Source organism: Ascidia mentula, chromosome 9 (assembly GCF_947561715.1).
Source record: "Ascidia mentula chromosome 9, kaAscMent1.1, whole genome shotgun sequence".
Lineage (NCBI taxonomy): Eukaryota > Metazoa > Chordata > Ascidiacea > Phlebobranchia > Ascidiidae > Ascidia > Ascidia mentula.
This window is the reverse complement of record NC_138574.1, coordinates 948,865-973,051: the sequence shown is the minus strand read 5'-3', so window position 1 is coordinate 973,051 and position 24,187 is coordinate 948,865. Positions and strand designations below refer to the sequence as shown.

General features: G+C 38.2%; 2 protein-coding genes and 1 long non-coding RNA gene across 3 annotated transcripts; all 3 read left to right on the top strand.

Moving 5' to 3' along the window:
• The first annotated feature begins 1,353 nt into the window (after positions 1-1,353).
• On the top strand, positions 1,354-8,210 carry LOC145913746 (ileal sodium/bile acid cotransporter-like). The gene is made up of 10 exons (XM_083001495.1): positions 1,354-1,576; positions 1,846-1,993; positions 2,194-2,306; positions 2,485-2,573; positions 2,658-2,799; positions 3,008-3,198; positions 4,125-4,188; positions 4,655-4,774; positions 7,662-7,754; positions 8,134-8,210. The coding sequence occupies exons 1-10, from the start codon at positions 1,354-1,356 to the stop codon at positions 8,208-8,210; spliced, it is 1,260 nt and encodes a 419-aa protein (XP_082857621.1).
• Positions 8,211-10,447: 2,237 nt separating this feature from the next.
• Positions 10,448-11,785, top strand: LOC145914269 (uncharacterized). The gene is made up of 3 exons (XR_014403370.1): positions 10,448-10,573; positions 10,828-10,914; positions 11,429-11,785. It is a non-coding gene; the product is annotated as an uncharacterized LOC145914269 (long non-coding RNA).
• A 5,850-nt stretch (positions 11,786-17,635) lies between these two features.
• LOC145913233 (rhamnose-binding lectin-like) lies at positions 17,636-23,660 on the top strand. Its single transcript, XM_083000818.1, has 9 exons — positions 17,636-18,642; positions 18,930-19,006; positions 19,310-19,436; positions 20,133-20,226; positions 20,493-20,677; positions 21,573-21,675; positions 21,912-22,090; positions 22,985-23,087; positions 23,320-23,660. The coding sequence occupies exons 1-9, from the start codon at positions 18,438-18,440 to the stop codon at positions 23,498-23,500; spliced, it is 1,254 nt and encodes a 417-aa protein (XP_082856944.1). The 5' UTR covers positions 17,636-18,437; the 3' UTR covers positions 23,501-23,660.
• The last annotated feature ends 527 nt before the right edge of the window (positions 23,661-24,187 follow it).

Here is a 24,187-nt window from a genome sequence, read left to right as displayed (position 1 = left end):
AAAATGTGATTGCACTTTTTATGTTTAAAATTGCACAAGAAATCTGAACAACTACGACAGCGACGAAGCCAAAACACAACTAATCCACAGATTAAAACGATTCTTCTGTAACGAAGTCGTGAGTTAGTAGCTAAAATATCAGCTTTGAAACGTAAACAAGGCTGATTTTGGAACATAAAAAAGACATAAATAGGATTACGTTCATCGCATTTTAAAGCTCGTCACCACTTTGTGGGAGTTGCTCGGTTGTACAAAGTACGTCAAGGGTGCGCACAAAACTACTGGAATATTTGATTTTTCGTTTACAAGCATGCCCGGAACACAAACCCACGGTTTCTGGACGATCGGTTTGTCAACACATCTTAGTAGAATGGACATTCATTAGCTGCCGTCTTTCACAAATAAATAAATGTATAAATTTGTTACAAAAATTCTTAACAGACCGGTTTTAAAAATCCTATAATTGAAGCCACACGACATCCATCTCAACAGGCGCCGATTAGACTTGTGTGGATTCGCTTTCCAAATGAAAACCAAAAACTCGACAACCAACATGTGAATGGGTAACACGCAACATATTCCAGAGCCTATGTCTTGCCAGAAAATGCGACGTCATTCGTGTTTTCCAGTGGACTTTTTTGTTTATTTGTTAACTTTGTTCGTACCATTCTTCTGTGTTTTGTATGTATTACGCTCCCAAGGCCCTCTTGTTATATACTACCTACAAAGGTTATATACTACCTACAAATTTCATGTGACCACAAAAAAGATGTAACTATTGTTGCTTTGTAGCAATTTAAATTGGACTAAAGAAATTATGGAAGGGGCAATTAAAGCTTCTAGGACAAAGATTTACAGCAGGAATGCATTGTAAAAACTACCATGAACTTGTCAGCAAGAAACCACACAAATTAGCACTTCAGCAACACATTTTATGATGTGGACACAAAAAATTTAAAACTTTGGTTTTAGTCAAACCAGCCTTCGCATACGGAAGAGTTAAAAGGCGTGTCAAGGTTAGGCGGGATTGGATAGGGAGATTTCTTGAGTAGTTTTAAGTGAGGCGCAATAAAAACAAATTTTTCGCGCCATTACCGCATTTTATTTGTGAGGTCATTTGCAGTACCCGAGGAAGCGAGATCAAGCTCGCGAAAGCTCGTGCAAATATAAATGTTTAACAGCCAGTCTCTTATCAAACAGTGCACCAGCAAGTTCCATAGCAGTAAAACAAATAAACTTTCACGTGCGTTTTTCAACCTGTTACGTAACTGAACCCAGCATCGTATAAATAGTGGCATCAGCAGAGGAAGAGTTCACTGTTTTGAGAACACTGCTCAGAACTAACCCCACAAGATGACAACCCCAAGTATCACCGATCTAACCTCAGTGTTCGAGGTGACAACGAATAGCACGACCGCTCCAGAGTCGCGAACAGTGAGAAGAATCTTAAGTTACCTCGTCACAGCAATGTTGGCTGTTATTATGGCTGGGATGGGTTGCGCAACCGACCTCGATGCTATCAAAAAATACCTGAAGAAACCAACTGCAATTATCGTAGGAGTTGTTTGTCAATTCGGTAAGTCCGTGAATAACACGGTAAATGTCGTGGCTAACTTACTTCAAAAGATACATAAGCGAGCACATAAATAACCCGACCATTGCTCGAATCTTGCTATATCTTCATAGTTAAGTCAAAAAAATAGCCATTTTGATAAGCTGATGCCAAAATAGTGTAGTTTTAAAAGTTTTATTGCCGCCTGTCGCGATATGTAAAACTAATATTTAAGGTCATTCCTTGCATTCACGTGTACCCCTATTAATATAAGCTGTTTCAAACATTTTAAGCGATCATGCCCACGACCGGAGTCATGCTGGCCGCCATATTCCAAATGCCAGAGGTTGAAACTCTCGCCCTTCTTATCGTCGGTTCGTGTCCAGGAGGCTCATTGTCAAACATAGCCACGTTTTGGGTTGGTGGAGACATAAGTTTAAGGTAAGAACTTCCAAGGCAATGAGCTGCATTATGTTCCCGTTTAAGCGTTTTAATTCTATTCTTTCAGTTCACTTTTTCAAACTTCTGAGACGATAATAAATTGAGCAAATTTTTTTTCATTTAACTGCGATTGCAATTTTTAAACTATTTTCTACCCAACACGGAAATAAATTCCCAGTTCAATAACCACTGAATTACAGTGTTACGATGACCGCAATATCAAGTACTCTTGGTTTGGGTATGATGCCACTGCTACTGTTTATCTACCAGGAAGCATTTGGGTTCAGCCTTAAAGTACCTTTCGAAACAATTGGTGAGTTGACTAAGTTTCGCACAAAACCGGATTATTTTAATGTTTTTGAACAATTCCAGAAACCCGTGCATTTCGACAATAACTTCCACTCAAATATTTTAAATATTTACAAAAACACCCGCAAAGTCGAAATAATGACAGGGTTTCACATTTGACTAAATGTTATGATTATATACAGGTATCGCTTTATCAATTCTTACGGTTCCATTATCAGTGGGCTTTCTTATCAAGTGGAAATACCCTCAACATGCAAAAAGAGTTCTCAAGGTGAAAAAAATCCTATAAACACGCTAATGCTTCACGCAAACTTTGCTGAAATCCCAATAAGCTAACTAACTGTTTTTCGTACAGATTTTATCATCAATTGGGATCGTCACCATCATAGCGGTTTCAACATTTTCAGTGGTAACATACTCCAGCAGTTTCTCGCTTATTCCTGCTCAGTTTGCGTGTGCGGCTATCTTTCCTGGACTTGGAATGTTGGTTGGCTACCGTAAGAAGCTATCATATTTGTACTTTTGTAAGAACCGCTCAGCACGACGAGACATTTGCTTTGCAGTGTCCAAGTCGAAGCAGGTTGTAAAAGTTGCACAAAATATGGCAAACCTTTTTGAGTAGTTTTCTCAAGTAAACTTGCATCGAGTTTGTGACAAAGAATATCCATGAGGGTTTATAAATCAACCACGAGCTCTGTGTTTCAGTTGTCTGCACTTTGATTTCTTTGATTCGGCCTCTCCGTTTAAAACACCCCCAACGCAGGACGGTTTGCTTGGAGACTGGGATTCAAAATGGTCAACTAGCGTCAGCAATCATTCAACTTTCGCAGGAAAACTTCACACTGGAAGAAGTTGGCCGGATGGTTTTATTCCCGATTATTTATTTCTTTAGTCAAGTAAGAGATGTCAGTAGGTTGGCTGGTGGTGGTTCAGAATACTTATCTTGAGTAGAAATAATTTAAATGCAATATTTTTCACGGGATAATTTAGCTTCGTTTGTATTCAGTTGTGCCCAGACCACTGTGAAACGGCTATCCCTTAGAGGAAAGCAGAGCATACACATTAGTCTGTATTTAAGCCACATTAACCAAACGATGCAGTCGACCAAAGCCTGGTCTTGCAAACTGCATGAGAAAAAGCTTCACGAGAAGGGAAATGTTTAAAGGTTGTAAATCCCTCAGCAAACACATTAGCGGTCTGTATTCGCATGCCAATGTTAACGACAGTTTTCTTCAAACGACCCGCACAACTTTTATGAGCAAAGTAAACGTAATATACAACAGACACCGCAAAGTAATCAAGGGTTAAATTGTCTGTTGGGTCTTGAAATCCGGTTAAACGTTGGTATAATTTAGTGACATAGTACTGTTCCTACCGCGGTTTGACGTAATTTAAGTGGACGGTACTTTGCTTAGATGTTTAACTGTACATTGCAAAGCTTGTTTCATAAAATTTTGTAATGGCCCGACTGGCAAGGTTTAAAACATTCCAGATCTCCGTTCAGATTTATGGTCAAGGCTGGCACAAAAGTCAGGTCGTCCCCAAAATAAACCAAACTTAACATGAAGACACCTTTGCTATGCTTGACTTTTGCAATGCAGCAAAATATACATCATGTTGAATGAGTTTATTTTATATTCAACATTGCTACAAGCTTGGATATATGTTTCTGTGGTTTGTTAAAATGTGAAAAAGAAATAAGAAAGTTTGTCTTCGGCAAATCTTTGATAAATTCCTGTTTTTTTTCATTTTTGTCTCGAAATATCAACTGTAAAGTTGCTATGTTGCTCGTTTACCACGTTAATAACTGTGTATTTTACAGTTAATCTGGTCTTTCTTTATCACCGTTGCTTACCAAATTTACAAACGACGCTTCGCTGAACAAGGTAAGGCAGGAGACATCACGTAATACAAAGTTTGATAAAACATTTTCAACTTGTTAATAAAGTGAGAAGGTTAGTGTGTACTTTGACATTACTACTGTTAAGTATGACAAAGTTTACGAGCACCTTTATCAAGGCACAAATTTTAACCCATGGGACCATAGAGCTATCTCACTTTAGTACAAGCAAAGGCTTATGCCAGAATAATGCATTGTAAATCCGCGATTCCAAAAGCACGTCAATTAGATACGCCTCAACATTTATTTAAAAGCGTCATAATAACTTTGCTTTCTTACAGCATCCTCAAAAGTACCTCGCCCATATTTCCTGCGCAAAGTGCATAATTTACACCCTCCTTAACATTGCGACCTGTATAGAATACTGGGTGTCAAATGGGCCAAAGAACCCCAGCAAAAACAAAAAAACTTTCTTCCCTTTAATGACCAAACCGTATGTGTTTCTTCGACAGTGCAACCAGATACAGAGGAAAGCGAACAACACGATAAAGAAAAAGAAGAAATAGAAGGTCGTGATAACACAGCGTTTAACGGGGATTCACTTCCGGGGTACAAACAAGCTGTGAAGCAAAGTAATCATGATGTCATTCCCATAGACCATCTACCATCATCCATACCCACTTAATAGGTTTACAGCCAACACCAGCAGTTATGTGAACTTAGCTGTCACTTATATCCCACTAGGCAATGACAACTATTCATTATCACAATCGCATTCAGCACAAGACTTACACACATAACACCTCTACAAGCGACATATGCTGCTGCTTTAGTGTGTTTTCTACAATGAAATCACGTTTGGTTCTGTTACATAAACGCATGACAAATTTTTGTACATACATTGGTTTTATCATGTACTGCTTTAAACACGTTTGTTTTCCAGTTCTTGTACATTTATGGGTTTAGTCACATTTCAAAATAACAGTAAAATTTTCACGGCCAAATTCCACCACAGCTAACGCTTAAACAAGTATAGTAATCACGTATACTGATTGTCACACATGGTGTTGGTTGAACATTTTAAATATGTGATTTGTTGGAAGCAAAATCCATGGGAGACGACAAAGGGAACAACGCAAAAACCTTTTGGAAGATAGAGAAAATGATAAGAATCAAGGTTATATCGTAGATTTTGTGATAGAATACAAGCAAGTGTAACACGTCATCTATCGTCAAATCTCGAGTGTTAATGTTTGTAACTTTAATGATTGCCTTTAGTAAAAAGAGTGTGTGCGTGGCAGAAACCCAAGAACGTGTCGTAATGCAGCAAACCAATAACTAAAATCAAACTTGGCGCAATATCAGCATTGGGGCATTAGCGCATAAAATATCATTAAAGCTTTCAGGAATCGGGGCATGGCCACTTATCGTTTCGAACCTTCCACACGTTCATGCTTTGGGTAACCTGTGTACTTTTAATGGCAGCATATCATAGATTTTCGGGTCAACAAACGATTTTTCATCTTTAAGGCTTTTTCTTCCTGCCAAAATTCGATCATTTCATCAAGCCTCTGTTTTTTTTCCTTCTATGACTTGATAATTTTTCATATAACTCAAAAAGTTTTGTCTTTTTGCGATTTTTGCCATAATGTCCGAAGTATCCCCGACCACGTGACGACATAGAAATTATTAAAATATGGCCGTATTTTTAAGGTACACAAAATCAGTATTGGCCTACCCAAGAATACATATTTGAACATGCAATCAACCAAAAATTACTGCATTTTGATTAACAGTGACAGATATATAACCTTACACATACAAATTGAAAAACTTTTCACCAATAAATTGACTTTTTAAGACATGATTTAATTACAAAGTTCCTGTTTACGTTTGATGGAGACATAAAGCTTCTGCAAAAGTGTCTTAACAACACCTAAACATCTCTTCAGACCCTAACAGGGGGTCCGTTTTTGGAGGTCAACTGCCTTCATGTACCTGGCGACAGTTTCTTTTGTTTGCCAAAAATATTCGCTGGGTTATATGACTCATGAAGGGGGACTAGTTGAAATATCTCCATGCAGCTGCCGCATAACTTTTCCCTGCTCGGGTTGAAATACAAACGTACCCAGAAAGAGATAATCGTTGGCCCTGTTTTTATTCTGCTTTAGCTGCACAGAAATAGATTACTGATTGTTTTTGCAGAAATAGATTAGGTAAGTCCCAAACGAGCCTTAAAAGGAAAATGACAAACAAACTTATTGCGAACGTAACTAGGGATGTACTGGTCCATCCTATGCAATGTGCTGGGCCATATTTAGGGGATTAACCAAAAAATATCCCGATCCAAGTTCCGTTTGTTCGACTGTTTACCGTTAAACGTTCCCACATCTGCTTCCATTGTGTTACGACCGTAACGAACCTTTGAGTGAAAGGAACAGAAACTAGTGCAAGAATACGAAGAAGAATCTCAAACACGAATAAACCGGGGGTAAGTCAACAAACCTTGGTGCAATCAAAGCCCTCTGCACCTTTTTGTGGTACTGGAAGCACCACAAAAGAGTTTTCAACGTCTTCAATCGATTTGGCCAAGTGAAATTTACACAAACCCGTACTCAAACTTACGCCATCCACAAAAGGGAACCACAATTCCCACGTACGAAGCACGAGGAGGGTTTAAATATTTGGTTTATATTGTTCTGATTTCCGATGAATGTTTGCTTGCATGAGGACAGTTCCGGTCTGTGGTTTTTAAAACAGGAACCAATTTTGATCAGTTTATAATTAGGAAAACTTTCCACCCGCAGGATATTATAAAAGTTTTTTCATTAGCAGACAGCAGTCAGTTTGACCACGGAATGAAATGGAGTTCACACAAGATTCGTCAACCATACTTTTTATGAGAGTTGTAAACAACTCTAGTTCAGGTTTTGGGTGTTAAATATGAATTGCGAGAACTTATTTCGGCATAATGTTACGCATAAAGTGCTGTTAAAAAGTCGTTTATCTTACCACTGTGCGAAATCTGTAAACATTTAGTATCTTAGCTTTGGTTTCCAGGTAAATATATTTAAAATTGATTAAGGCTTTACAGGATTTGCGCTTTCCACACAAAAAAGCTGAGATGACCGACGCAAATAAAGTAGTGGTAGAAATGCAACCTCAAAGCTATCAACCAACTCAAAATGGTGGGTGATTTAACCATTACATAACGAACATACGCAACTTGTGTATGATGTGCATTTAATGATGGTAAAATATGCAATTGTTCGAGCAAAAGCAAGTGGATTCTAATTACACAGTAATATGTTGGATTTTCATGTAAAACCTTGCTAGAGGTTGCGAAAAAACTCAAAAACGCCACCACTGTTGATATGTAAAGTAAAAATAATATTTTTTGTGTGCGTTACCAAGACATTTTAAAGGTTTTTATACATGTTCATCAAAAGTTGAGAACAATTGGCATAAAGTGAAGAAGCTATACGCAAATGTTAAGATAAACAAAACTGTCTTACACAGGAACCAGCTCCAGTACCACCAACAATCAAGCAATGGTGACTTGTCCCAGCTGCAACCACAGGTTTGAGCATACGCCGCAAGGGCAAAGTGAAAGTAAGTTTATTAAACAAATACACCCACTTTTAAAAGGAACGAACATCGGTATCTAGGTCCAAGAGCTGGTATTGCCTTTCAATACACATTCAAGAGAAACTTTATTACCACACAGTAAATATTAAATACTCACAATCTAAATTTTCTGGTTCTACCAAAAAAATCACCACCATCATTTTTTCGGCGATATAAACATAAATTATTTTTCCACACACAATAAAACACGGCAAACAAAGCAGCAAAATTTAAAACCCTGGTCCAAGTTGGGCAATAAATATTCACAAGCAACAACCATAGGAGGAAATTTTCCGCTAGGCTATATGACGGTTTTGGTTTAAATACAAAACAATTAGTCAATAAAACAACACTATTTATTCAGACTTTCTGGTGAAATCTCATGTCATCACCAATTATGCAATTAATGCAATACTAAGGTTTGCAGATGGAAACACTTAAAGTGCATAAGACACGGTCATGACAACTTTGCGTAAAACTAAAGGTTTATCTACAACAAACATATATCCAAAGTTTTTTGGTTCTACGTCAACTAAAAATGTAGAAACTGCACGAAAAGTAACGGCGACCAAAAATCGTAAACCTTTTGCGCTGAGGAGAAAAGGAGAACACATAAGGCGCTTGCGTTGAAAAAATGCGTTGTTTAGATAGGAGGAGGCGCCTTTTTTGCAGATATCGAATAGTTTGAAACATAGGACAATCCACAGATTACGTTACCTTAAAGGTCAGGACAGGGTTTTGCATCACACAAAAATAAGACGGGGATGGTGCGTTTCTTTGCTCAGTGACATTACATAACGTCATTTTGGGTTTGATGTCATGACTTTAACCTCACCTTTGCGTTGACTTTAATTTGATAATTACAACATTTCTAGTTACAACTATATTGCAAAAAATACATTAGTAGTGGATTGTGGCGAATTAAATAAATCATTTATGACGCGAACTCGTAGGCAACGCTACTGTCGGACAAAAAGTGGTACTATGACAGAATAACAGTGTTGTGTTGCATAATCACCTAATTTGGTCGCTTTTTCTCTGCGGTCTTTGCCAGCCTCAAAATTCAATTACTTCTATCCTTTGCTGTGAGTGGACAAAACGACAATGCTAAATTGACGGTTTGTCTCTGTCGTGTTTTCAGAAGTTCATGTATCACGTTAGCGATCATAAATGCTGTAACAACAAGAACACCCTGTCCCAGTAACTGTTTTATTATTACACAATTAAATAAGACATAATAGGTCGAACAGTGGCCATCTGTCTTCAGCTTAAATTAACATAAAAATCCGTTTATTGCACTTGTTCACTTTTTGTCCCCTGTTTAATGCAATATTGTGCTAAACCAGTTTAACAATGTTTTCCATTCCTACGCATAAGGCTTGCTGCCCACACTCGCGCACGACCGAAGCGCCTTCTATAACGTCGCGCAACAATATCTCGCTTTCGCACGATTTCGTTCGCAGCGGCAAAAGTGCGACTTTGATCAGCTGTATCTCAGAAACCAATCGTCGTATCAAGCTACTTTTTTCGCCAAAAATGTTCTCAAGTTATGAACATCTCTTAGTTTGATTATTAACATGTTTTATTTTTACGTATCATATGCAGTTAAAGCCTAAGAAGCTAATACAAGCTACAAAAAACCTCTCAAGGAATAATACAACAAAACGTTTTCAGACAACATTAAGTGGATTGATGAAGGAGTGACAACCAGTGGAAACTGTTTTCAATCGTGCACAAGGTTAATTGAATGTTGCCAATCCATTTCCTCGTGTTTTGAATGAAAAATCGCCCAAACAACTTCGGCAAAGGACAATTATGTTTGTAATGTTTCTTTTAAGTCGTAAACAACGCGTTTTTTTTTTAATTTGTGTCGTTTTATGTACGTTGACTATCGCTTGCTGTAAAAAGATCTGTACATTTATACATGTTTATTTTTCAAATGATTCAAATCGTGTCATTCTTTGAAGTTTCGTAGGAAATTGTCTAACACAGGGAGAAAAACTCTTTCTGTATAGCTTTTGGTTAATCATGTTTTTCTAAAATGGTATATTTAAGGCCATCTAGCGGTTTTTTAAAAACTGCACAGACGACCACTGTATAGCAGTATTGTGTATTGTTTGCACTCTTCAAAGTCCACACATTATGCCGCCATTGTGACGAAACACAACGACCAGAATACCCAAGAATTCGAGCATAGCGGTATACGTCACAATGACAAAATAACGAACAAAAACAATTGTTTGAGACAACGCAAGCGAAACCTCACAGGAAGTTACAGCAAAGTTAAATAAACGAAACAAAACAGCTCCGTGCACAAACGAAACCAGTCTCCTTCTTGAAAAACAGTAAGCTGCTCTTCAAATGCACGACAGTTACTGCTCGAAAGACAGCATGGTTTGCCTGTAGCATGGCAACAACCTGTACTGTTAGATTGCGGACAGTTTTCAATGTAATCGTAAAACCCAATGTAAGTGGTTCGCTGAGTTTATGAACACAATATTGAACAACAGAACAACAGAGGTTGTTGTGCAAGTTCAAAAATACGCACCAGGACTTCTAATGAAGTAAAAGTCGTCAATATCAAAGCATAAAATGGTTAAGAACAGCCATTGTTATATTTCTTGATTACCTATTTCATCCTGGCATGAAAAAAACGTTTCTGTTTCCTTTCTTAAGCAAGGTAGCTGCAGTAAAACAAACAGGCTGTGTAAAAAATATGGCTGATAAAAAACAAAAAAAAGAGGAAAAGGAAAAACAGAAACACCGTCACAAGAAAAAAGACCACAAGAAACTAGAACAAATCCGTATGTCTTGCACAGTAATATTGGTTCATTGTTGAAGATTGTAAAGTGAAATTTGTAAGGTTGAAATTTGGACCTCAAAAGATTCATCTTGTCACTATCCGTAAAACTTGCGTTGTATATAGCACTTTAAAATGACTAACAACCTAAGTTTTTCACTCCATTAAGTCTCAAAACACTGCAAAGCTCGTATTAGGACACCACATAGTGATTGCAAACAGTTACCTGATGACATAAAAACACATGTTTATCTGTAGGGGGTCCGATTTGTGAGACTTGCCACTACCCTGTGCTCACCTGCCCAACATGCAGCCGGGAATTTGAGGATGAAATTACAAAGGAAGGTAAGAACTGGAAATAACTACTCACGTAAACTACATGTTTGTGTGCTGGTGCAGAAATATGCGGTGATACCGACCATTTACCGACTTATGAACAGACTGACTATTGTAGATCATAGATTGCCGTTCAGTTTTCTTGCAATTTTTTCTTGTTTGGTGCTGCTGCATCTTTTCTTTCAAAACTGCCCACCCTCGTCCGTTAAACATGACGAAAAGACAGAAGGTTGAACTTGGGACTGTTTGCGCAAAAAAATTAAATCGAAAACTGTTTCGCAGTGGCCATCTGTCTGCAGTTTACACGATGGGATTTAATTTTATCCACAAAAGCGACTGCGCAAACGATTTCATTTTTTGGCGCAAACAGTCCTATGTTCAACCTTGTTTCTTTTCGTTAGTTTAATGGACGAGGGTGGGCAGTTTTGAAGGAAACACAATTCATATTATTGGCTTCACTTTGAATAAATCCCATCGTTTGACAAAAGTTTCATTTTTAAAACAACCAAAAGTTTTGTTGCAGCTGAATTGCAGCAAAAGATGGAACAATCAAAGGGTTGCGGGAGGGCTTGCTGTACATTTTTTCGATGCATGTTTTGTAAGAAATAAAATCTCAGATAACGAAGTGGATTTCAGCTTTGGGAGAACAAATTATATTGGCCTTTTGTGTTTATGTACTTTTCGCTAAGATTGTTTGTGTCTAAAAGTGCAGCTTATGCCGCCTAACACGTTTCACGTATGTAGTATACATTTTGTATTGTTATATACTTAACAGTTACAAGAAATCTTTCGAAAATATTTAGTGCATCTTGGTAAAAGTCGTTGTTGTGTTGATTTCGTGTGGTGATATTGTATGTATTCAAAAAGTTGTTGTTGAGATTGCAAATTTTTAAGAATCATGAAACTTATTTAGAAAAAAGTGTAAAGCTTGACACCGGACTAAGAAACACTTAATCTTCATACGCACGAATGGCTACCCAACCTCAGAACAAAGGACGTTTACTGAGTAACCATGATACCAAACAGTAGTTGACCAGGAAGCGAAATTATGTGAACAATCAACACAACTTTATATCCCAGCCACCCGACATTGTTTCAAGACCGCTGACGATTAAACCGAAAGTAGAAGTTCCATGCTGCAAAGTTTCGTTGCAACTAATGCGTGCGCAAATTTCAACCAGCATACAGACTCAGCTTGTGTTACACATCGATGCCCAATGCCAAAACCGCCTGGACTTGCTATTCAAATACTAACCTACAGCACACCATACAAAGATACAATATATCCCAAACCACTTCTGGTGCATACAAATTTGCCTTTGTATTACAACATAAACTAATGGTGACAATTATAACTTTCACGCCAAAACAGTGAAGCTATGCAAAAGTAAGATTACAAATTTTGGGACGCACAGCGGGATATACGGTTTAGACAACACCTAATGAAATATGAATTATTTGACCTGCATCGCGATGAAATGAGATTGGACAAAAAGTCAAAAGTTTAAGGAGTCGTTACACGAATTTTAGCCCAGAAGTCAATTGGGGTAGAATTTACAACGGATTGACTCCAACATGGTCGGACAATAGAACAGAGAACTTACATAAACAATATAAGACATATACAGCCAACTTCGTGTGCGAACACCTGGCCATTCCAAATATAAAGTGGGTGCTGAGTCATGTCTGTGTTTTACTACGCACACTGGCGGTTGAAGATAGTCGATGTAAGCAAAGGTTACAGCATCCAACGCACATTCCATGTATAAGATTAAGCTTTAAACTTCCCTGGACTCGAGATGTATTCAAATTCCTTTCACTGATATTTGGTGTAAAAGCGTTGAAAGCATTCCGCTATTTAACGGCAATTCTAACTACAGCCTTATATAGAAACTGTGATGGTGCAAGTTTTACAGGACTCACAGTATGAGCGATGCAACAAGACCATTCTCGTGAGCGATGAATGTGAGTTTATGTTAGTGCCGGAACATATCCACCCAGATTGATAGTTTATGGTCAAGTCACAAAACTTTCGTGCCTCCCAGATTATTAAAACTTCATTTATCGTCGACTGGCACGACATCCTTCAAAGCATCCCGGCAACCAACAAAAGGTTTAAATGCATTTTTGCGGAACCGTGTAAATCCAGGTTTTGCAGAACGCAAGATTTCATTGACATCACAGAACGATTTCAAAGTTTTTGTTTTTGCTTGGGGCAAAAATCCACCGGCAACCACATGCTCCAGATTGAATGGTGGTCACGTGACACCTCCAACAACGAGTATGGGCGAATCCCGACGCCTGATCTACCGCGCCTGCTGGCCGGTTATAATTTACCTCGAATCCAAATGTATTGGAGATATTAGAAAACTAACCTGGATCTGTTGGAACCAAGGCACACTGGCAGATTGTCGATCGCACCTTATCACAATTTGCATATATATATGTAAGTTTGGGACAACAATCGTGCAGACAGCCGAAAAAAACTTCGAATCTATCGAAACAAATATAAGAATGTGCTCACGAGTGTTTGTGTCCAATCTTTGTGTGTCGTACACGCCATGTTTACGAAAAAAAAACGTGACCAAGTTATGTGATAAAAGTTACAAGAAAGTCTTAAACCGAATCCTATTAGTCGATTTAATTAGAGATTCGAATAGTTAATATTCAAATTCTCTGGAAACGTTACTATGTATTGCACATCCTGGAACTACTTTTGGCGAAAACAAGTCGTTAAGCACGAATTTTGCCGAGGGCCGATTGTTTTTTCTGTGCGAAGATGTTTTGCCTCCGGTCTTGGAAGCCATCAGCGGTGAGCGGTTCCGGTCGGCTGAACACTTTTTTGTAATTTCTAAAAAATATTATGCTATACACCTCAAAACCGTCATACAACTGTTAGAAAATAACTATAGTTTACATTGCACATGGTTCAACAATGGAGGTGTTTAGTCTAACTTATACAATTTCCCTGATAAGGCAGATAAGTTGGATTGCAGTAGAAAGTGCAGGGGTCAAGAAACTTGCAGAAACGTTACCTGGGACCTTCAGCAAAAGGTAAATCTTTAAAGGAAACGAAGCAAGCGGTAGATCAAAGCAGCTATAACTTCTCAAGCCACGAGTTCTATTTAAACTTGAGACAGTGAACGCCAACGTTATATGGGTTTATATTATAGAGCAAACAAAACGTGCTGAAGGTACAACTTTAACAGATGTTACTAATGGAAGTTTTACAAGGCGAAACGTATTAACCTCAGGCAGTGAAACATCTTACATGAGACAAGCTGCAATGTCAGCGAGTTTGACATTAACGACATTTGGAAACACATCGCACGAAACTTTTCAAAGTGCCATTCCTGCTAGTAAATCGACCCATACACATTATTCCCTTGAGAATCCTCAACGGGTTTATGGCAAAACGTCAATAAAAATGGTTCGGTATCAGAAGTTCAGACTCTGACGGTTCGAACACCGGATGGAAGAGAGTGAAATGTCAATGTACACTTGACTAAGTGGTCGTATTGTGCAAGTCGCAATGTCATAGCACCGGCAATGGTATAAGTAGCGCAGCACAGTTGCAGTGAGACACACAAGTTGGAAATTTTTGTTTGATTACAGTCGAGTAAAAGCAACGATGAAACTTATTGTGGTTTTGGGACTCGTGGCTTTCTGCACATTTGCCTTTGGAAATCCGGTCGAAGGCGGAGAAGCGACGGATACAGCAACAATTGACTGGTGAAAAAGATTTTATATATCGAGGATGCGATCTTTTTCGGACAACTTATGAAAATGATCCTTTATTTTTTAGATCAAAATTAATGACATAAATCAATCTCAGTAATTATAAAAAGCCAAAAGTATTGGAGTTTATATAAAATTATAATGTTAAAAATGTAAAATGTATGTAACCTATAGTTTATGCATTTAGAAAAGATAACGTTTTCGTTTGAACACGCATGTGCGTACCGATCGACACATTAAATTTCCAGACAAGTTTTAAACAAATAAAATCTATCCTATCCCCTATTCAGTTATTTGCCTCCCGATGGTGGAAACTGCTTTGGGTTTTACATGAGATTTTACTACGATTACTATAGCGACGATTGCCTGTCTTTCATTTATGGAGGTTGCGACGGAAATTCAAACAACTTTGAGGTAAAGTTTAGTGCTGGTGTTTAGGACCGACCTACGTCATTCTAGTCCAGTGTTTCTCAAACTTTTTCCAATCACGTACCGCTCATTTGTTTTTTAATACACTGCGTACCACCGTATTACTATACCATAACTGTTATGACATAACACCAATGAATAACAATTTAGCCAATATCACCAGTTGCTTGGTTTTCTGTATTGTGCATTTGTGACGCAATAGTATCAACGTGAAATTGTTGCACAGTTGAATACACGATGTCAGAATTATTTCAACAGTGCAACAATTTCACGTTGATACTATTGCGTCACAAATACACAATAAAGAAAACCGACATCATGTATTTGCAGCGGTTTTGGCTTCTGCAAAGTGCGGCAAATTGTATAGAGTAGACTAAATCGCGTACCACTTGAAAAGCTCTCGCGTACCATTAGTGGTACGCGTACCACAGTTTGAGAACCACTGTTTGCACACAAGTTGGTTGGATGTTGCGTTTTCCACCTCGTTGTGTTACGTTTTAGAACAAGGTCCGACGAGAGTAAAAACAATTAAACTGCACCCGGTTTAAAGTAAAACAAGTTTCCAACAAACGAAATGCAAAACACATTTCGAGATAGTTTTCGATTATTTTTACGACGGGAGCTCTGAAACTTTTAAACGTTTACATCAGACTTACGAGGAGTGCGCCAGTACTTGTTTTCAAGACACTGAACCACCAATAGCTTGCCCTTTCCACTACTGTTATGAAGTGAATCTCAACTGTCGGCTGCAAGTTGTGCAAATGCGGTCAGTTCAATTCCTTTGGTATTTACCTTTTTTGACAAATACAAATTCGCTACCACTCGCTGAACAAATACACGCGCAATTCTTCCAATTTTACTCGTTGTTTTTTGCAGACTATTGCAATCCTAATGGCATTGCCATCGACAAACATCCCACAGCGATAGAAGGTGACTGTCCTCGTTTCTATCAGGTTCGTTCAAAGTTTGCACAAAAACATAAAGTTTTGAGATTTTGTCAAAAACTTTTCAGTGCTCCCATGGAAGGATATCCGTCACAACTTGTCCGGAAGGCTTGGTTTTTAACCCTGCTATTTTGACGTGCGATTGGCCCAGCATGGTACAGGGATGCTCTCAAACCGCTGGTAAGTTGGAAAAACTAAACATTCTTTTTGAAATATATGAGAAATGTAAAACGGCAAAAAGTCAAGATATATCGCAATTTGCAAAAAATGAAACAGGCAATGGCAAAAATGTAATTCGCCGAAGAAACTTGTTTCTTTCTGTGCAAATTGTTGTACGCTTGCTGTAGAAACGATATATTCATTTATTTTCAGGTGCTTGTTTCGTGATGGGAAAGCCAGTAGCAAGTGGGCCATCGCCTGTTGAGGGTAACTGCAATGTTTTCCGAATGGTAAATAATACACGAGTGTTAAAGTGATTCATCGGCTCAGGAAAGTTAAAATTTATTTCCCTGAATCGTGTAATTGTTAAGTGCTCTGGGGGAAGAGAGTACATTATGAGCTGTCCCGACAACCTTAGGTTTAATCGAAGAAACAGTGTGTGCGACCGACCACAAGAGGTACCCGACTGCGACACTTCAACCACAACCCAAGGTGAAGACCACCAAAACCTTTTAGATATTGTACCCAAACAGGCTGCCTACGCTACTGCATAAAATCATTTTTTAAATATCATATTTCCAGCACCAGAAATTGCGTGTCCATTCCATGCGTGTACTGCTCAAATACTTGGATGTGCGAACGGCCTGAAGAAAAATGAGAACGGGTGCGATCTTTGTGAGTGTGAAGGCACCGAGCAAGTGGAGGAATAGAGAATACAACCACAGTGTGTTTTACATATCCCATACATGTACTCAAATATGCCCTTAGTAATTGTCTAATTCGTGTATTGTTATACCAATTATATCCCACTAGTTCACAAACTTAAACATTCGCCCAAAATTCTGACTTAAATCCTCAGAAGTTGATTTAAATAAAAAATAGTTTGGGAAAACTGTCACTAAATGGACTAAAACTACACGAGACAACCAACCAATTCAATCTATTGTTGAAGTTCTGGGACTGATTAAGCAAATATTATTCCCTGATCGTTGGATACGTGTGTGGTCATTTCATCTCGAAATTTACTCGTCTAATCGTTATATCATGTTAATACATTCATCATATGCATTAAACAATTGATGTAGAAGTTTGCAGTAAGTAAAGAGAAGGTGTGAAAGCAGTGAGGCAATACCACCATATATGAGACAGTACAGAAACTTCGTTAAACAACCAATGTAATTGGTCTATACTTGCAACAGATCTAACACACTCCACATAAACCTATTCAAATGTACAACACGTAGCGACAGGAAAATTACTCCCAGTCTAGTATGTTTAGCAAGCACGTATGTAGGAATATGCAAGGTATGACCACCAAGCCACTTCTCTTAACAACGTGACGTCAGCCCAAACACCTTGAAAGAATTCACGATTTGTCGACAAAAGAGTCACCGAAACCCTCAAGTTTTATTTTTATAAAGAAAGAGTGATACTAGTTGACCGAGGTGTTTTGATAATGGCGGGAACCCCAGCGTTTCCACTTACAAGTACCACCCACTTCAGCGCCGCTTCAGTAGAAAAGCACTTGGTGGTTTCGATCACCACGGAAACTATCGTATTAGGAGTCCATCAGTTGCAAAAATAAGCGGTCACGACGAAGCATTTCAACGGATAGCGACAAACAATTTCAAGACTGAACAGTTTCCCCAATTTATCAGGAAAATGTTCCAGGCAACCCAACAACTGCGCGTTTTAAACAAGTTGTACATGTTATAACTGCCAGCAGATGAATACACAGCTTATCGGAAACAATGGACACATCATACATATATCTACCAAAGCAAACGCAGGCTACAAATACTCCGACTCTGTCCTACATTGGTAAAAAATAAGCGTCATCTTGAAATCGTGGTTCTGTTTGCAGGTCACCAAGACCATACAACGTTCACCCTATGAGGTCCACTAGATTGCTTGCAGTGACAAATTATCAACACGACAAATACTTACCATGCAACCGAATCTAAATTGCAAGTATTAAGACCGCTATGTTTTGTAGATATACTTACGTTCAGGTGGATATCGGCTGAAGGGCATACTATGAGGTGCGCCTAACTTTAAAAAATCCATGTACTATTAATAGTGCGCGAAGGCGGGTACTTGTGGATTTGTTTAAGTTCGCTGCCTTCGGTTCAACACGATAAAATGGTAACACCCCGAAAACCTTTTGTTCAGAACCAAGGTATGCAAGAGTCCGTAACGGGCAAAATTCCAGACGGGCGTCGTCAGTATTTGACATTTGATGGTCGCAAATAATAAAAAAAAATGTCGGCAAATATTTTCTCCCCATACTGTCCGTATATAGCCAGTCTCTCACATCCTGGCAGTCACAACGCAGAGACTTCGAAGCACACGGAACAAAAAGTACAACGCAGCAAGATGATGTTGAAGGAAATGATCGTGATCGCTATTTTGGCGTTTGTGGCCAAAGCAAACGTGTTGGAAAGACAAAAACGGGCTGAACAAAGCGGTAAGTCTTTAAAGTTTGTTCTTTGTAAACTCGCTGGATGTGAAATTGCTTTTTTGAGCGGTGTCCATGATTATTCGAGACAAGTTTAACAATTCGATTTACGTAAAAACAAGCGTGGTGATATTTTTACGACCTAATACGCTTCCTCGCCACAGATTCTTCATAATCAGTAAAAAATTCTCGCACCTTTGGATCTCAGACAGGCCTTGTAGGAGAAAATGTTGCTTCTTCTTTTATCGAGCAGGGAAACCTTTACGCTCTGTGTAAAACAACTTGTTGATTTCCAGATCTGTGCATGATTGGTGACCAACCTGTTAGTGGGGAACCATTTGCCAATCCTAATGATTGCTCTACTTATTTGCATGTAAGTCATATATTTACATGCTAAAGATATATTCAACATCATGTTTGAGATATTGTTAACCTGGGACATTACTGTATCCCGCATTCATAAACAAAAATACACAACTATACATATATTGCTTCTCCGTACTAGAGGTCGAAAACTTCTATAAAAACACAGACATAAACGCATGACTTTGCACTGTTTCTCTTATTTTTGATTTAAACTGATTTTGAGCAATTTTCAGTAAAAAGTTGGGCTAGTGTTTTTCAATTGATTTTAAAATTTTGTGTCACTGACCGTATTTATGTCTTATTGTTACAGTGTTCCAACGGTTACTTATACACAATGCCTTGCCCTGCCGACCTTGTGTTCAACCCTGAAGTTGGCACGTGCGACTACCGAACCAACGTGCCAAGTTGTCAGTCCACAACGGCACCACTGGAACAAAGTAAGTTTCAGTACTTTAAACCGAACAAACAACTTAACACACATAAGCGGCTGAAAGAAACCAGACTACATGTGGATGACGTATGTTAGAATTTATTAATTGAAATTAATAGATTTGCTAGAGTGGTAAAACACCAAGAAAACAAAGTAACCATGCCAATTTATAAAAAAATGGCAAAGTTTTTGTGGTAAAAAACAAAAGTGCCCGTCGTGTTTCGATAAACCATAAAACCTTCCTGTCAACATTTAAATTGAGAAAATCAAACACAACGTTGGCCGAAAATCATCGGAGAAACATTTTTAAACCGCTGTACGATCATGGACAATAAAAGTTTTCCTCCCATAAACGCATTTGTTGACTCCCAAAGGTCCAGACGCGGACTCCCGGGCAAATGTAGTTAACATTTAAGACCAGCAATAAACTTTGAGTAAGTTTAGAGGCCAGACTACAAGGTATTCCAACGTTTAAATCAGACCATAAAATAACGATGGCCAAATGATACGGACCAGTACGTGTAATTTTTCAAAAACGTGTAATTAAAGTAACTGTGACGCTGAATCAGTGAGACTCCATTAGGACAGTGTTTTTACTTAAAAGCAACAGAAATCGTTTAAACTGCTTCATGGTGTTGGTGGTAGGGGATTTGATCAGAAACATGCCTCCGGTCAGTAGCCAACATGCTTTATACAATTGCAGTAATTTGTGAGCACCAAACCCAGACAATATCGTGCGAAAGTGGATTTGATCTGAAGATAACTGATGCGTTTTATGGAAGGGACGACCAGGATACGTAAGTTATATTGCGTTTACGAAGTAATTGACAAATAATTGAACTAATTTTTAATTGTGCTGTTGAGTACGTAATTTGAGACTGTGTTTAATTTGACTACAAGATACGAGCACTTGGCAAACATACTTCAGCCATATTACTAATTGGCAGCAAAGTAATTTAATAAAGCTAATAATGTGGATTGGTATATCATAGGCAATGCATGCCATTTGAAATATGTCAAGAAAATACTTTGGATTGTGTAACATTTCCAATATGTTTCTCAGATGCGGAGGTCCAGTGAAGACCACAGAATGCCGAGCCGGTGGTTCTACAGATAAAATAACGAGTGCCTGCAACTCTCGCAATTCCTGTACTTTGTCAGCTAAAAACTGGGTGTATGGTGACCCGTGTGTGGGAACGTTTAAGTACATACGGGTTTCATACACATGCACACCAACACCGCAACATAGTAAGTTTGAATGAAATGATCATTTGAAAGAAATATTTATGGGTAATTCCTGTTTGAAACAACATACGATATACTTGGTGTGTAACCAAGCATCCGCTTTGGTCTCTTTCGAGCGTAGTTTAATGTTCTGATGATCACAAAATCTTGACCACGTTAAACGAGCAATCAAGCTTTTCAATTTATGAGAAGCAAATAGTCGGAAGCAAACGTAATATTGGCCGGAAACTCTCTATCGTTGGCCGGAATCTCAATAAAACTTTCAACCTCGGATTTAGAATGACAGAACGATCTAAAATGACATAAAAAAGTATTTAAGACTCCCATAAACTCCTTTGTTGACCCCCGAAGATCCAAGCACAGAATCCAGAATCAATGGACAAACAAAGTTTAACATTTACATCGCCCTAACTTCTAGCACGATAAAAACAGAACATAAAAGTTCGCGATATTCTGTGGTTAAAGATATGTTGTAGCCCAGCATCTAACCAGAGCAATATAAGTAAACTGCAAACGTGATGAGTCAGTTCAAACGTTGACACAAAAAAACCGCGACGCCACACTACATTGCAGACCGACGTTTTTGAAACCTTGGTAGACATCGATAAAGTTTAATGACTATTCAAAGACGACAACGATCACTATTATTGGTTACAGACGCATATATACGAGTGGCCCATAACATGTTCTGCACTGTAAGACGGAGTAATTAAAAAAAGACATGAAAACCTCAATGAAAGTTTACGCGATAACGCTGACTCAGTAAGAGCCCCAATGGAATTTTAGAATTTATCAAATTACAGCCTCTGAACTCAAAACAATTATTTCATTTGCTTGAGCGTTTGATCGTAAACATGACTCGCTTCAATCAGAAGCCAACGGTTTTTTACAATTGCAGAAACTGAAGTGATTTGTGAGCATGACTCAAAGAAATTAGCCTGCGAAAGTGGATACAGTCTGGTGATAACTGATGCGTTTTATGGCAGAGATGACCAGGATACGTAAGATATAATTTTGTTTTTGAGTAATTAATTGATAATTTTTCATTGTAAGTACAATGTACAGTTTTATTGTTTTACTAAATTCCGTTGCGCAACAGACATTTCCAATTATTTCTGCACAAAATTAAAATAGCTACATTCAGGCAAGGTCGTTTTTGACCCTTGATTCGTTCAAACCAACTAATTTATTGAAGCAAATACTATGGATTGTGCAACATTTTTACTATGTTATTTAGATGCGGAGGTCCAGTGAAGACCACAGAATGCAGAGCCGATGGTTCTACAGATAAAATAACGAGTGCCTGCAACTCTCGCAATTCCTGTACTTTGTCAGCTAAAAACTGGGTGTTTGGTGACCCGTGTGTTGGAACATTTAAGTACATACGGGTTTCATACACATGCACACCACAACTTAGTAAGTTTGAATGAAATAGTTATGGGTAATTCCTTTTTGAACAAAAACACGACATACTTGGTGTGTAACCAAGCAACGGATTTTCTCCCTTTTCTGCGTAGTTTAATGTTATGGTGATCATAAAATCTTTACCACGTTAAACGAGCAATCAACCTCTTCAATTTATGAGAAGCAAATAGTCGGCAGCAGACTTTAAGATAATACACCAAACGTAATATTGGCCGGAATCTCTCTATCATTGGTCGGAAACTATCTCAATAAAACTTTCAATCCCAGGTTTAAAACGACTTAACGATCCAAAATGACGTAGAAAAGTATTTAAGACTCCCATGAACTCCTTTGTTGACCCCGAAGATCCAAGCACAGAATCCTGAACCACTGGACAAACAAAGTTTAACATTTACCTCGCCCTAACTTTTTGCACGATAAAAACAGAACATAAAAGTTCGCGACATTCTGTGGTTAAAGATATGTTGTTGCCCAGCATTTAACCAGAGCATTGTAAGTAAATAGCAAACGTGATCAGTCAGTTCAAACGGTGACACAAAGAAACGACGCCACACTACACTGCAGACCAACTTTTTTGAAAGCTTGTTACACATCACAAATTTAATTAATATTCAAAGACGACAACGGTGACTGTTACTGATCACAGACGCATTCTTACAAGTGGCCCATATAACCTGTTCTGCACTGTAAGACGGAGTAATTAAAAAATATAGACATGAAAACCTCAATGAAAGTTTACGAAAACGCTGACTCAGTAAGAGCCCCAACGATAGAATTTAGCATATAACAGCCTCTCAACTCAAAACAATGATTTTATTTGCCTGAGTGTTTGATCATAAACATGACTTCCTTCAACCAGAAGCTAACTGTTTTTTACATTTGTAGAAACTGAAGTGATTTGTGAGCATGACTCTAAGAAATTAGCCTGCGAAAGTGGATACAGCCTGGCGATAACTGATGCGTTTTATGGCAGAGATGACCAGGATACGTAAGATATCATTTTGTTTTAATTAATTGATAATTTTTCATTTTAAGTATAATGTACAGTTTTATTGTTGTACTAAATTCCGTCGGGCAACAGACATTTCCTATTATTTCTGCACAATATTAAAATAGCTACACAGCAAGCAAAGTCGTTTCTGAAAATTGATTCGTTTAAACAAACTAATTTATTGAAGCAAATACTTTGGATTGTGTAACATTTCCAATGTGTTTCTCAGATGCGGAGGTCCAGTGAAGACCACAGAATGCAGAGCCGGTGGTTCTACAGATAAAATAACGAGTGCCTGCAACTCTCGCAATTCCTGTACTTTGTCAGCTAAAAACGGGGTGTTTGGTGACCCATGTTATGGAACGTTTAAGTACATACGGGTTTCATACACATGCACACCCAACAAATAACAATTTTGAGTAATAAGAACAAATGTAACTCGACAGTGAATTATATTGTTGCATTTGCTAGTAAAAAAACAAATGTTGAACCCACACCTGATGAATTAAAGTAGTTGTGTACATAACTCAGTAGCTCAGTTGACAATTTGTGAATAACAATAAATACGATTTGTCGTAAATCCTTTTGTAAAGAATTCTTTGTATTACAAGTTTACGATAGTAGGTGCAAGGCGATACGCCTCACTTTTCATATATGTTTCGCGGCATACTTTAAACCAGGCTAATTAACGTGAATGTAAAAAAAAACAAGGCAAAAACTGCGCAGGTTTGGGGAAAGAAGCATAAATGTATGAATCCAAAAATTTACCCCAAATATTTAAGAGAACTTTCAGGATTAAGACAAAACGTCTCACGTGTAGATCTGAACACACATCTACGACTACATAAAAAGGTCAACATGTTAACGAAGTATCCAGCCTAACAAAACTGCTCATGGCAACGCGTTACGCACAAAATCGCAAAACAACCCCCGCCCTAGCTTACGGCAACTACAAATGCAAGTCTCACAAGTACTATTTACATAACCGCGGCGGTTCAGGTGGTGGAAACAAATAAACGCTTACTATTTCAATACATAGACAAAACCATACACAAGATAAGCAAAGTGGAGCCAATAATATGAATTGTGTGAGCCTT

What these genes read in the sequence shown, in the direction of transcription:
- LOC145913233 (XM_083000818.1), top strand. Translation starts at nt 18,438, where the DNA reads ATGTCGGCAAATATTTTCTCCCCATACTGTCCGTATATAGCCAGTCTC. An exon ending in GGAAGGGACGACCAGGATAC is followed by an intron (nt 20,227 to 20,492) that starts GTAAGTTATATT and finishes TATGTTTCTCAG; the next exon opens with ATGCGGAGGTCCAGTGAAGA. An exon ending in GGCAGAGATGACCAGGATAC is followed by an intron (nt 21,676 to 21,911) that starts GTAAGATATAAT and finishes TATGTTATTTAG; the next exon opens with ATGCGGAGGTCCAGTGAAGA.
- LOC145913746 (XM_083001495.1), top strand. Translation starts at nt 1,354, where the DNA reads ATGACAACCCCAAGTATCACCGATCTAACCTCAGTGTTCGAGGTGACA. An exon ending in TTATTTATTTCTTTAGTCAA is followed by an intron (nt 3,199 to 4,124) that starts GTAAGAGATGTC and finishes TGTATTTTACAG; the next exon opens with TTAATCTGGTCTTTCTTTAT. An exon ending in GCCGCAAGGGCAAAGTGAAA is followed by an intron (nt 7,755 to 8,133) that starts GTAAGTTTATTA and finishes CTATTTATTCAG; the next exon opens with ACTTTCTGGTGAAATCTCAT.